Genomic DNA, 13969 nt, shown 5'->3' on the forward strand with positions numbered 1-13969 from the left:
GTAGCATGTGACATATGAAACTAGGGTGTTTGCATGATTCTGAATCCATTCCAAGCATTAGTTTTGCACAAAAAACACTCCTTGGGAGGAAAACGGCCACACAAACGTGATGAGGTCAGCACATTAATTTGGTCAACTGGATATGGCCTAATTTAGCCCAAGGAGTGTTTTTTGTGCAAAACTAATGCTTGGAATGGATTCAGAATCATGAAATCACCCTAGTTTCATATGTCACATGCTACTTAAAGAATGATGAAATTTGGACTTTTTTGCCTTATATAGGATGTTATGGGTATGGTCACATATTATGCTAATAACTCAATTTTCCCACGGGAGTTGAATTTCAAACTTTTAGTACATGTTATTAGACACCTTTAGAAACACATTGGTGAAGAAATTTCTTGGTAACGATTTAGTTCCCAGATTGGTCAAATACCTGATAAAATGCCCTTACTATAATGCCAACGAAAATAAAATAATAAAAGCCTTGGTACTGAGGCAAAGGCTCCCCTGTAAGAAAAGAAGAGAGTGACAACTTCCACAGTGTAGGATGCCTACATTGAATTCATAAAGTGTTCTCTTTAGTATAGGCTGTAATATATATTCTGAAATAGCAATGTGACAAGTTGTGTTATTTTAATAAACTAAGCTAAAACTAATTCAGAACAGTAATTAAAAACGAAAAACAAAAATTAAGTCAGACCTTCATGGAACAACTGTCCTACATTGGTTGTCAGATCAAATTAAACCATTGTTGCTGTGGAATCACTTTAAATCCTACTAATCCTAAATGCTACAAAATAGCACAATACATTATGTACATATTTATATTGGTATGTACAAATGTATACTGTGTGCATGGGTTTTTAAACCCTGCTCATTTCAACATCTATTCCAGTGGTTCTCAAAATGAGGTCTGGGGCCCTCCAGGAGTCCTTGGTGGTGTTCCGGGGGGTCCCCAGCTAACCACTTTATCCATATATACTCTATGTTGGCTATTCAAAAATGGCAGATATACAAGCTCACAGTACTGAGCTTGAACATAAATCTTCTCTTCTGGGGGTCCCTTTTTAGATGGGGAGTCCGCGGCCAAATACAGGGGTCCTTGACTTGAAAAGGTTTGAGAACCACTGATCTACATGATCTCGTCAACTAGACTGGCGTGTAGTTACACGGTCTGACCACAGGGTGGCACTGTAGATCACACTAAGCAAAACTGAGACAGACTGCTCTGCCGAAAATAGACATACAAGCTCACAGTCAAAACATGTCACATTTCGCACCCGTTGTGAGCTTGTAGATCTGCTATTTGTACAGCTACTGTTTTGATGTGTTTTATTTGAAATGCCAAAATTTCAAGACATTTCAAATAAAATAAAGTAGGCCTAAGAAATCCCAACTCTGGTAATGATTTGATGATCTCTTAAAACACTGTCAGTAAACATATTTACGAGACCACAGACATGTAATAGATTAATCTTCTCTCTCTCTCTCTCACACACACACACACACACACACACACACACACACACACACACACACACACACAAATGCTTCACACAGCCGACCCCCCACCTCTCCATCTGTTGACCAACTAATCCTACCATATATGGTCATAGGGGGCTGTGAAGGGTGGGGCTCAGCAACAACACACATAGCCTGCCCTACACCACACCATGCATTGATGCAACTGGGCACACTGTGTGTGTGTGTGTGTGTGTGTGTGTGTGTGTGTGTGTGTGTGTGTGTGTGTGTGTGTGTGTGTGTGTGTGTGTGTGTGTGTGTGTGTGCGCGTGCATGCGTGCGTGCGTTGAACTGATGTGTACAGTCCTGTAGACAGACAGACACCATGTCACAGAGCTGAGTGGAATCAAACCAAAGTTTAGTCACGACATCTACATGTGTTTGACCTCTGACCCCTGGCCATTAAGGCATTGCATCCATTAGGCCTATGTACGTTTTTACTTTTAGAGATGCTCCAGTTTTGATATTGTAATGTATCGTAAAACCCAATAAACAGTTATAGTTAGGTGTGTGTGTGTGTGTGTGTGTGTGTGTGTGTGTGTGTGTGTGTGTGTGTGTGTGTGTGTGTGTGTGTGTGTGTGTGTGTGTGTGTGTGTGTGTGTGTGTCTTTCTCACTCTCTCTCTCTCACACACGATACAATACAATATCATTGAAGCATCTATAAAAGTAAAAACCCATACATAGTCAGTAATAATAAGCAATATCAAAAATAGCATCACGCCACCCCATGATGTCGTACAGTCAACTCATCACCAGCCACCTGCGTCACGCACTAGTTTTAGGAAGTGAATCGTCTAATGTTAGCACTCAGCGTAGCTGAGTGGGCGCTGAGGCCATCTGGAGGGTTGTCCATTCAGTCACGGGTTCGCCCACTCGTTCTGCCCAGTTAAAGTGTTGTTCCTGAGCAAGACACTGTCTTAAACCATATAACTGCTCCCATGTTTTGAAATAATTGTAGTGGAGTAAAAGTACAATATTTGGATCCGAGATGTAGTGGAGCACAAGTGAATGTATTGGAAATGGGAAATACTCATGTAGACTACAAATACCTCAAATTTGTACTTACTGTAAGTACAGTACTTAAAGGACCACTTCACCACTTTTCAACATCTCTTCATATAATTGGTCCTCACTAATGTTCATGATAAAACACCACCATTTTTTTCCTACTCAGTCTGTGTCTCATAAGAGGGCTTTGGGCAGTACGGACACCCGTCCACCAGTGACATCATCATTAGGCAGATTTTCTTTTAAACAAGATTTGTTTTAAAATATATTTAGATTTTTATTATCGTGAGAACGATGGCTTCAACTTTTGCATTGCAACTTTTCAGGAAAAGAAAGCCTGCCGTTTCTATTAGCTTGGATTCACGATCGATGATGTCACTGGTGGACGGGTTTCTGAACTGCCCACAGCCTTCCTATGAGACACAGACCGAGTAGGAAAAAATTGTGGTATTTTATCATGAACATTAGTTAGGACCAATTATAGGAAGAGAAGTTGAAAAGTGGTGAAGTGGTCCTTTAAGTAAATGTACTTAGTTACTTTCCACCACTGGGTTAGATGCAGAGGTCACATTGCACATGTGAAACTAAAGTGGGAATATTATTTTTATTATCTCCAAAATGTATTGGATGAGCCCCTGTAAGGCCAAATGTTTTATAGTTAAGTGATGTTTTTGTTCAAAACAACATCATCATCAATAATCTAGCTCAGTAGTTCTCAAACCTTTTCATGTCAAGGATCCCCAAAATATTATATATTTGGCCGCTGGTCTTATCTTAGTTAGTATATTTTTGTGCCAAGGCAGGGACCCCCAAAATAGAAGATTGTGTTTTATGTGACATGCTGTGAGCTTGCAGATCTGTTATTTTTGAAAATCCAATTCCCACTTTGAGAACCCTGATCTAGCTAGCCAATAGGGTGGCAAGAGCTATGACATAATTGTGGGGTATAGAGTACACACACACACACACACACACACACACACACACACACACACACACACACACACACACACACACACACACACACACACACACACACACACACACACACACACACACACACACACACAGTCACACACACACACACACACACTTATACTTGTGAGGACATCAACATGTCAGGACATTAATGTGTTTTTCTGAATGTCATTCTTATATTTTTATTTTTAAAAAAAAGTCCTAAACCTAAAGCCAAAATATTACTGATCATCAGTCTCATGTGTCACCAGAAATGGATATGATCATGTGTATAATAGATTGTAGATTGTTCTCTCCTTGTAAATAGTAAAAAAACAAAAGAGTTCCATTCTCAGTGAAGAATCCATCCTTTTATTTTGTAGCATTTATTTTATTATTAATTGAAACAAAAACCTGAGACATCAGGATTTAAACCTGTATGACCGCACTCACATCGCAACCATCCTTTCCCACAATCCTCTATGCTTTTAAGGCTACAGTGGTTACTGTTCGGTACCTGAACAACAGAATAAAGAAAACTTTAAAGCAGCGATTGAGGATAATGCAAGTGGGCACCCAAATAATTGGCAAAACACAAATATTTGAATGATGAATTAATATTTAACCTTGACAGATTAATTTCCATTGTGGTAGTGATAAACAGAAACAAAATTGATCATTAAAAATAAAATAAACGTGCTCTGAAAATGCAGATTTTCAAGTGGGGCCCCTGATCCAGATTTCTTTTTGGGGAACCACTGCTTTAAAAGTGTATTGAGGATTTACAGTTGACCAAACACTGACCAGGGTGATTCGACAGAACCAATAATGACATGAAGGGAACAAGAAGAATTTTTTTGGCAGACAGGTTCTGTGTGAGAGGCGACATAACATGTGTCTCGACGAAGGAAATTATAAATAGGCATACAAATCCAGCAGGAACCAGCATTTTAATCCTCACAGAAATATGGGAACTAAACTCGTTTAACCATGAGTATATGAGTCATTTAAAAACAATTGCATGATCTCCAGTAGACCAGTACTGTCACAAACCATTATTTGGTGAAGTGCTTTTTCTGGCTCAAATCTGCCTGAAATGAAAGGTCACTGTAGTCACAAGTCACCCCCGTCACTGAGACTTTGCTCAGACTGCAGGCAGCAGGCAAATCCTATTTGTTTCTCAAATCTGATCTTTAGGACCGACTGTCCACTCTGTTTGTTATTTGCAAGTGATTAGATCAGATTTGTGTATTCAAACATTATCAGCCCTCATCTGCGTTGGCTGCTGTGGTAACAAACTGACGACATCTAGACAGATGTAATGCTTAACTTATTGTCTCTGTCGGGTGGAAACCTCACAAAAACTGTTACTTTTCAGAATTCAAAACCAGCTAAAGTAGCATTTGAAATAAAGCTCAAAGTTTCATGCACAACAGAAGTTACATGTTAGGCCCTTACATCCCCCTTCTACATGTAATAGGCCTATACCAATAGAGTTCAATGTGTTGGTCATCTTTGGTGCAAGACTGCAAGTTCACCTTCAGAATGCTGTAATTGCTCAAATTATTGTTAGCTAATCACAATCAGTGGTGGAAAGTAACTAAGTACATTTACTTATGTACTGTACTTAAGTATCATTTTGAGGTATTTGTACTTTACTTGAGTATTTCCAATTTCCAAAACTCTTTCTTCTACTCAACAAAAAGCACTTTTACTTTTGGTACTTTAAGTACATTTTGATACCAATACTTTTGTGAGTACTTTTTCCACCACTGGTCACTATCAACAGTTTCTATCCACCACCAATTAGTACATCATCACTTGCTAGTTAGCTGCCAACCTCACTAGCAAGTAAATGTAGCTAGCTACAAGCACCACTAGCAAGAGGATACCATCATTAGCTAGCCTACAACAACAATACAGTACAGCATTTGATGACATCGCTACTAGGAGAGCATCACTATTGTATTGGTGTCTGTCTTGCCTTGTGGAATAGTTGTTATTGCAGTAATAGTAACATGATTCATTGTTAAACTGTGCTTGAGTTAATGCCAGAACAAAGCAGTGGAATACATTTCTCAGCCCACAATAATTAATTGCTCATCAGACATTATAAGAGTAGCAGATCTACAAGCTCAATAGAGATAAGACATGTGCAGATATGTGGGTTTTAGCCTTTCATTTGTTGAAGTCACTGGACCTCACACCCATAGATAATAGATTAGATATGCCAGTAGGCATATCTACAGTATGGGTGTGAGGTCCAGTGACTTCAACAAATCAAAGGCTAAAACCCACATATCTGCCTTATCTCTATTGAGCTTGTAGATCTGCTACTTTTGCTTGCTTTGATTACAATCCTGAAAAGTAACAGTCAGTGACGACATGCAGCCTAAACAGATGCATTTCGGCCATAAAACTTCATGCTTTGAGTGTGGGTTTTTTCCTTTCAGAATTTCAGACACAAACATCGGTGCAGCCTGTATGTGTAGTAGTAAGATGTATTGGTACACAGACAGTGCAGTGTGACATCATATCCTTAGCAACAAGCCCTGTTGACTGACAACAGAGCAACTGTAGAGTGGATCAGCACAGAGCAGTTTGTCTGTAAACGTCCAGCCCATATAGGTTTGGTCGACATATCGACCAGTATGGTTTGGGCGATTATGCAGCCGATATGTCCCGATTTTAACCTTCTACATTTTTGAATAGGGGCATAAGTGGTCAAATAAAAGAAAGTTTAGTTCATGTGTATTTTATAGTTACTTTGAATTTTCTTGTCCGTTGTAATGTAAAATATTTTGATATATTGAATAGTACTTAATTTCTTTTTCATCTACTGTGTCAAAAATGTAAGTACATTTTTCCCCCTAGCAAATTTGTTTGCTTTTAAGTTTCAAATAGACATTTCACGTTTTTCAAATATACTTTAACGGGTCGGGTGGAAACCTCATTCCAAAACGTTTCAGGATTCAAATTCAAAAATGGCAAAAGTAGCAGATCCACAAGCTCAAAACGTGTCGCTTCGTGACACGTTTTTCAAGCTTATAGATCTGCTACTTTTGAGTGATGTTGTAGTATGATCAAGTTACAACGAGGGCAACAAGGTACGAAAAAGCTTAAATATGGAGATAAGAGGTTTCTGCCCGACAGCAACAAGATATAATTTATATTTGTCAAAACATGGCATTTTGATGGTCTAGGACAGAGGTTCCTCTGGTGGTACAGGAGGTACAGGAGGACAGAGGTTCCTCTGGTGGTACAGGAGGTACAGGAGGACAGAGGTTCCTCTGGTGGTACAGGAGGTACAGGAGGACAGAGGTTCCTCTGGTGGTACAGGAGGTACAGGAGGACAGAGGTTCCTCTGGTGGTACAGGAGGTACAGGAGGACAGAGGTTCCTCTGGTGGTACAGGAGGTACAGGAGGACAGAGGTTCCTCTGGTGGTACAGGAGGTACAGGAGGACAGAGGTTCCTCTGGTGGTACAGGAGGTACAGGAGGACAGAGGTTCCTCTGGTGGTACAGGAGGTACAGGAGGACAGAGGTTCCTCTGGTGGTACAGGAGGTACAGGAGGACAGAGGTTCCTCTGGTGGTACAGGAGGTACAGGAGTTGCCCACAAAAAGGAGAAAAAAGACAAAAGTGGAATGAAATATTTATATTACAGGTAGTTCTTCTGACCAAGCAATTGGTTGAAATAGCCTATCCAGCCGTGCTGAAATGAGCATGACAGCACCTAGCCGTTAATAGAAGATTTGAGAACGTTATTAATCACATTAGAAATATCATCAGTTGTGCTGATTAGTGATTAGACAGAGCAGCAGCATTATTGGCTTAGGAATGGAACAAAAAGGGCAGGCATACTCAGTTAATATGGTGGTACTTGGAGAGCCAAATATTTTCTGAGGTGGTACTTCAGTATAAAAAGGTTGGGATGGCGATCCCTGTTTTTGTGAGTCCTAGACTCTAAGACTCACAAAAACAGGGATCGCCATCTGACACATAAACCTGGCCGGTTGGACACTAGTTGCCTTAATCCTTGTTGTAACATTACACAGTTTTCTCAGTAATTGCCTGTCAATCAAGTAACCTCAGCACCGTGCAATTGGCTCTCTCCTCACCTGTCCATCACCTTAACCTGTGTAAGGATTAGCTGCAGCTCAGCTAACTCAACCCCTTATTTTCCAAGCTGTTACAGTTGGTGTGTGAAATCATTTGTATACTCATGCTTGTCCATTCGACCGACCTACAAGCTCACAGCGCGTCATGGACAGACACAACGCGTTAATTAGGCATAACAGAAGTTGATGAGGAATGTACCATCCGTATGCTAGTTTCCTTTGGTGGTGGTAGGTTCCGCCATTCCCAGCAAATATACAAATTTAGGACATAATCTATGTCGCCGGGAGAGAAGGGCTAAAGGCTAATGAGCTAGATAAACCAGCTTGGCTTGAATTTCATCTTGAGGACAATAAACTATCCATCTAAACTGGGATCACGTCGAGTGCTTTAATTAAAGGGATCTGTATTATTTAAAACCACTTGATGACATGGTGTCACCAGACTACCAAACACAAACTTCAGGATGAACTACTATTAATAACTACAGGATCGTTCTACAGTTCCTTTAGTAGTTTAGTTAGGTTTTGATTGTCTGATGGATCTGTCTTGTACCACTTATTCTAGAGCCCCATAACATATAGTGCAAATCTATCATTCCTATTTAAACAAGCGGTCACTGAACTGCATTACAACTTCCTTTGTTATCTTCTGATGTATATCGTCGCTGTTGGGCGAAAACCTTGAATGTGCAAAACTATTACTTTTCAGGAAATGGTGGGGAAAAAAACGAACTTGTGCTCCAGTGGATCCAATGTAGTCATTATTTAGTCACACGCTTTTCATATGTTCAATTATTTTCAACTTGATGTCCCTTGAGTCTTTAAAAAATCTTTTAGCAACTTTTGCATGTCTATGCAAGTTTATAAAATTAGTATGTTAATTTATGGGAAAAGAAAAACATAAAAAAGAGATGCAAAATTTCCTTTGTCTACAGAGGCTCAAACAAACAGCATGAGTATGAATGGCTGAATGCAGCGATGCCAACAACATGAGTATGAATGGCTGAATGCAGCGATGCCAACAACATGTTGGTATGAGTATGAATGGCTGAATGCAGCGATGCCAACAACATGTTGGGTGCAAAAATAAACATCCTCTTCTTCCTGCCGAAGGTGGCACAAAACCAAACACAAAGCAGAACAGCGCTTCCAGACCTCGAAAGCATTCGCGGCCCACCCATCTCTGAGCGGTCAGATAGGTGTGCCGCGTGCATTTTCAGAGCATATCATTTATTTTAACGATCAATCGATCGTGGTCTGGCTTGGATCAATTGGAACCAACGTGGTAGATTTTAAGTTCTTATTTATTGGTATCACCATGAAAAAACATTTTATGTTATCATAAAAATGGGAGTGTTTGGCCATTTCCTCGGGGGCCACTAATGCCCCCCGGGCACAAAGGTTGGGAACCACTGCCCTAGAAAGACAAGAGGTTTCAGCAACTGAAGTGCCGAGTGGCGAGGTAAAGACCTCAGGGTCAGTGGTTCTCAAAGTGCGGTCCAGAGACCCTCGGGAGTTTCCTAATGGACCCCTTACACCCGGCTTTGGCCCTACAAAGCCAAAGGCCTATATTCGGTTTAATAGTCTTTCAATTGGTCAGCCAAATGTATACCGTACAGGTCCATTTTGCGTTTCGATTTGTACACTCTCAGGGGGGGGGGGGGGGGGGGGGGGGGTTCTTGAAATTAAAAAAAGGTTTGAGAAGCACTGCTGCCTTGGGTCAGTGGCTTAGCACCATGAAACCACCATTCCAGAGCCATGCTGAGGTGCCGGGAAGCTGAAGGTCCTGCAGGTCTTCCAGTATGTGTGCAAGAGAGAAAAGAAACATTCACATCATCCTGCCGTCTAATCCAAATGTCGACATTTAAAGGGAGGTGCGTGTGATATTGTTTTGTCCGTGTTAAAACTTACGTGTGGACTAGCTCTTTGTTCTGGTAATAGTCATAGCTATAGAATGTGTGTTTAGTAACTGGGGTCTCATTTGTGGGGTTCTCTCTCCTTATTGGATAATTTTGGTAACCCAGCACATTTATTTTCCGTTTACTAAAGAGCTGGAGAGACGGGGAGACCCCTGTTACTGACCAAACACACTGTAGCAACGGGTACTCTCAGAATGTAAAGACCTGTTACTGACCAAACACACTGTAGCAACGGGTACTCTCAGAATGTAAAGCTTAACTTTTTAACGAAACAAAAACAACACACAAAATAATATCACTTACACCACCTTTAACATCGTCAGCATTCAGTTTGGGTTTCGTACAAGAACCAGTGCTTTTGTCCCACAGCACAAAGTCTTTTGTATCTCTGCATATTCGGCCCGTGCCAACAGAACTTTCCTGACCGGTGCCCTGTGGAGAAAACGTCTTTCACAGCATCGGTGCAGAGCGCAGAAAGTCAATAAACACAGCTTACAATTTTGTGGCTTTTGCATGTCGACTCGACGATAAACTCATAGTTAGTCATTTAGTCGTGTTCCGAAAATACACAATCTACAAGCTCAAAACGAACAGCAATGTGTTGTGAGCTTATAGATTGGCTATTTCCGCTATTATACGACCATCTCTGTCACATCAGGCTCTTGCGATAGGTGTTCTGTCGAGACGAAGGGTGCGGAGAGAGGGAGGCCTGCGAGGTGGCGATGTCCATCTGTTTGTAGAGCTGCCTCAGCTCCGTCACCTCGCGCAGCACCTCCCGCGCCTGGTCCCAGGTGGAGAGCGCCTCCTTCAGGAGTCTCTCCGCCTCCGTTCTCGCTCCCTTATCCACCTCCTCTTCTCCTCCTCCTGCTCCTCCTTGTACCTCCAACAGTAACTCCTGGGTTCTGCTCAGTTTCTGCTTGATCAGCTCCTGAAGCTGGCCGACCGGTAAAGGTGCGTCTGGTGCCGCTGCCGCGTCCGTACAAGTCTGGGTTTTGGTCCTGCGGGGTTCTGAGAGCGCCGGGACCCGGTCTGTGGCGGCCTCTGTCCCGCGGGGTTCCGAGTGTGTCAGGATCTGGTCCGCAGAGGCACAGCGTTGCTTCTCGACGTGACTGAGCCGTTTCTCAGGTTGGGGGGAGTGGATGGAGATGCGCGCCTTCCCCTCGGCCTCGCGAGGCAGGCTCTGGGATTTGGCAGCGGTCTCGGCGGTCTTGTCGGAGAGAGCGTGGTAGGTTTTGGAGCGGGGACAGTCGGGGGTCAGCTGGTACGGCTCAGGCGGGATGTCGTGTTCGTGCGGAGGGGTCGTAGAGTCGTCCTGTATCAGGTCTAAGGTCAGCATGCCGTCCGATGAAGACGTGGACGCCTGCACACACACACACACACACACACACACACACACACACACACACACACACACACACACACACACACACACACACAGAGAGAGACAAAGAAAGTGTGTATGTTTGAGAACTTCTCATTATAACAAATATCCGTTTTAGAATAATTAAATTGTTTAGATTAGTTTGTAAACAGAGCTGTGTTTTTGTGTTTCCTTACACCCTTCGGGGGGTGGAGACAAACATTACCGTGTCAAAGCCAGCATTTACATCTGCACTGCAGTTTCTGTTGGCTAATGTGGTGGCTATTGTTCTCAGGTTTCAGCTACAGATGGGGAGGTGTGGACTTAAGAAACCAAACCACCTAACAGCCAGCAGTGCATAAAAGTTCACCGAACCTTTTACTCAGATTCTTGGTTAAATTCCAACATTCAAATAAGCACATATTCTTCAATTATGTTCATATTTCAATCAATGTTTGCCACATAATTTGAAAGCTTACATTCTGTACTTTCATAATCTGTAAAAAAGCTGAAATGACCAATGCCCCCCTTGTGTCCTAAGCATTGTCACAAAATGTGTCAGATCATGTGTTATACTGACCACAGCCAGCAGGTGGCCTCTGGTTGGCAGCCTTCTGGTGTGAGGGATCTTCACTCTGTCCCTGGTCAGGTGTGACAGCGGTCTATCATCTGGCAGTGTGACCTTATATACAGACAGACAGACACATTCAAAAGAGAGAGGGAGAGAGAGAATGAAGGATTTTCTCTTCTGCTTCTACTGTGCGTGTGCGTGCGTGCGTGTGTGCGTGCGTGCGTGCGTGCATAGCATGCGTAGCGTGTTCAGATGGACTGATGAATTTGCTAGGCTGAAATGTGGATAACGTTCTTTTTAGGCTGGGTGTATCTTGTATCCACTGAATATTTAGAAGAGAACAGGGACATTTCTTTTAGGACATAGCACTGAAGGGGCCATGCGCTTGTTTGTCCATATGTACAGTACAGTACAGTACAGTACAGTACAGTACAGTACAGTACAGTACAGTACAGTACAGTACAGTACAGTACAGTACAGTACAGTACAGTACAGTACAGTACAGTACAGTATGTTGTCCCAACAACAGAAGATCAATCACAGTGAACTGCATAGCTCAGGGTGATGGCCTGAGTTAAAGGAGCAGTTCACCCAATCAATTACACACACCCCATGTAGCCTTGAATTTATGGAGATTTTTTTTCCTGCATTCCTAAGCCAGGAATGTGATGACCAGCAGAGTCTCCTACCGTTAGGACGTCAGCATCTTTCCGCTGGTCATCAAATTATTGCCTCAGAATGCGACAAAAACAAAACAAATCTCAGGGGATGTCTAACTTTAAAGCATTCAGACCGTGAGCTGGCTGTAAGACACACCTGTTTGTGACATGGATGCACACAGGAGGATAAAGGGCGGTCCATACACCTTCTGGCATCCAAACTTTTCATCGGAAAAGGGAGGTGATATAACCAACAAATTAACGTCATTTTCCTTATGACCCGTGCACCTCCAGTTTTCTTGACTCTATAGTTACGGAAAGCCTGTCCGAACCCTGACGTCAGAAGGAGCATGTATTGCGCTTAAATCAGCCATCCCCACTGACACACACTTTGGTTTGAATCGAGACAACAAGCAGCTAGGTGAATGTAGGTTTCTACTTTGAAGGAGAAACCTGTGTTGTTGACGCTCCCGTGCTATAGACAACACAGGCCACTAACACTAGCCTGTTACGTTAGGCTGTATGCACAGCAGCCATATTGGCAAGAAATCACGCTGGGCATGACCGACGTTGTAAACGTAAGTGCTGGAATTTGGCGGAAGCGGAAAAATTACAATTTCCAGGGAAAGTTCAAACGCTGGAAGCCCCACTTCCGGTTAGACACTATCTGCTAAGGTAGAGAGTGTCTAGCCGCAAGCTGGCTTTTCTCTGACCAACGTGACCAGGCTTTTCTCTTTGCAGATGAGTAAGGCTGGGACAGAGGCTAGCAAGAAATTGGGCATCTTCCTTACTTTCTTCACTGGTGTTACCACCAATAATACTAATGAAGGCTCTGTTGTTCCATTCTTGTCAAACAGATTCAGTGGGTCAGTGTAGTTCAGGTACCCTCATGATTCCTTGAGGGGGTTCAAAAAGGACCCATTACGGTTCCGTTTGTACACTCTCAGAGTTACAGGGGTTCTTGGAATTTAAAGGTTCGAGAACCACTGCGGAATAATGGAACAGAGCCTTCATTAGTATCACTGGTAACACCTGTGAAGGAAGCAAGGAAGGTGAGTCCCAATTTCCTTCCAATAAGGTTGCTGTGCATATAGAGCCTATCCCAGTGAAGTACACAGCCGAGCTGAGTCTGCTTATTATCACAGCTCACATCACGCTGCTCACGTTAGCACATTTGTATACCATACGTCGCCTCGTTCACATGCTGCACACCTAGTAACTTATCTATAGTTACAGCTTGCACCCATATCTCTCCCACCTCTCCCGCCCATACAGCACATCTCCCCCCTGGTAAAAGAGTCTGCAGTATTAAGACCAGAACATCTATTATACATTTGAAAAGGTGTGCCCAATGTTCCCAGGACAGGAACAAAAGGCACCAGCTACTACGTCACTGACACACTGCAACACACACTGCAACAACCCACTAAACACACTAACACGTCACAGACTTACCCTCCGCGTCGATCCACGGCTATCTCCTCATGTCGCGCAGCACGGCCACAGTCAACACCACCCGCGTAAAAATTGTCATTGCACTGCCACTACAGCCGCCTCCCGTCCACACTCACAAACAATGAGTAAATAAACACAAACACAAACACGCCACAAGCACCGACACCCCCGCCTAATTTGTTGCCAGGTCTATGAAAACAAGCCCAGAAAAAATGCCATTCAACACGCTACTTACAACTCGCTTACAATTCGCGGACCTGGCAACACTGCATCCTGTTTTCCCATTGGCTACGGTTGCTACAACACGCATTTGCACTGCATCTTGGGAGCAACACAGCTTAATGTAGGGGTCACCGATTGCTGTGCTACATCCCCCTCATGTTCTCACCACCCCGT

At 42.9% G+C, this 13969-nt stretch overlaps 1 protein-coding gene across 2 annotated transcripts in view; it reads right to left on the bottom strand.

Moving 5' to 3' along the window:
• Positions 1-7109: 7109 nt before the first annotated feature.
• plekho1b (pleckstrin homology domain containing, family O member 1b) overlaps positions 7110-13969 on the bottom strand; it is a 30408-nt gene continuing 23548 nt past the window's right edge. The window contains exons 5-7 of one of the 2 annotated variants that reach the window (XR_013790255.1): positions 11469-11570; positions 9733-10888; positions 7110-9680 (exon numbers count right to left, since the gene is read on the bottom strand). Coding sequence is in view for 1 of the 2 variants with exons in the window: in XM_079504307.1 (XP_079360433.1) it covers positions 10178-10888; positions 11469-11570 (813 nt within the window). In the remaining variant the exon portion in view is untranslated. Of the gene's footprint in view, positions 10889-11468; positions 11571-13969 lie in introns of both variants that reach the window. The other variant, XM_079504307.1, reaches the window with a different exon arrangement.

The sequence above is a fragment of the Electrona antarctica genome, assembly GCF_951216825.1.
Source record: "Electrona antarctica genome assembly, chromosome: 6".
In the NCBI taxonomy this organism is placed as follows: Eukaryota; Metazoa; Chordata; class Actinopteri; order Myctophiformes; family Myctophidae; genus Electrona; species Electrona antarctica.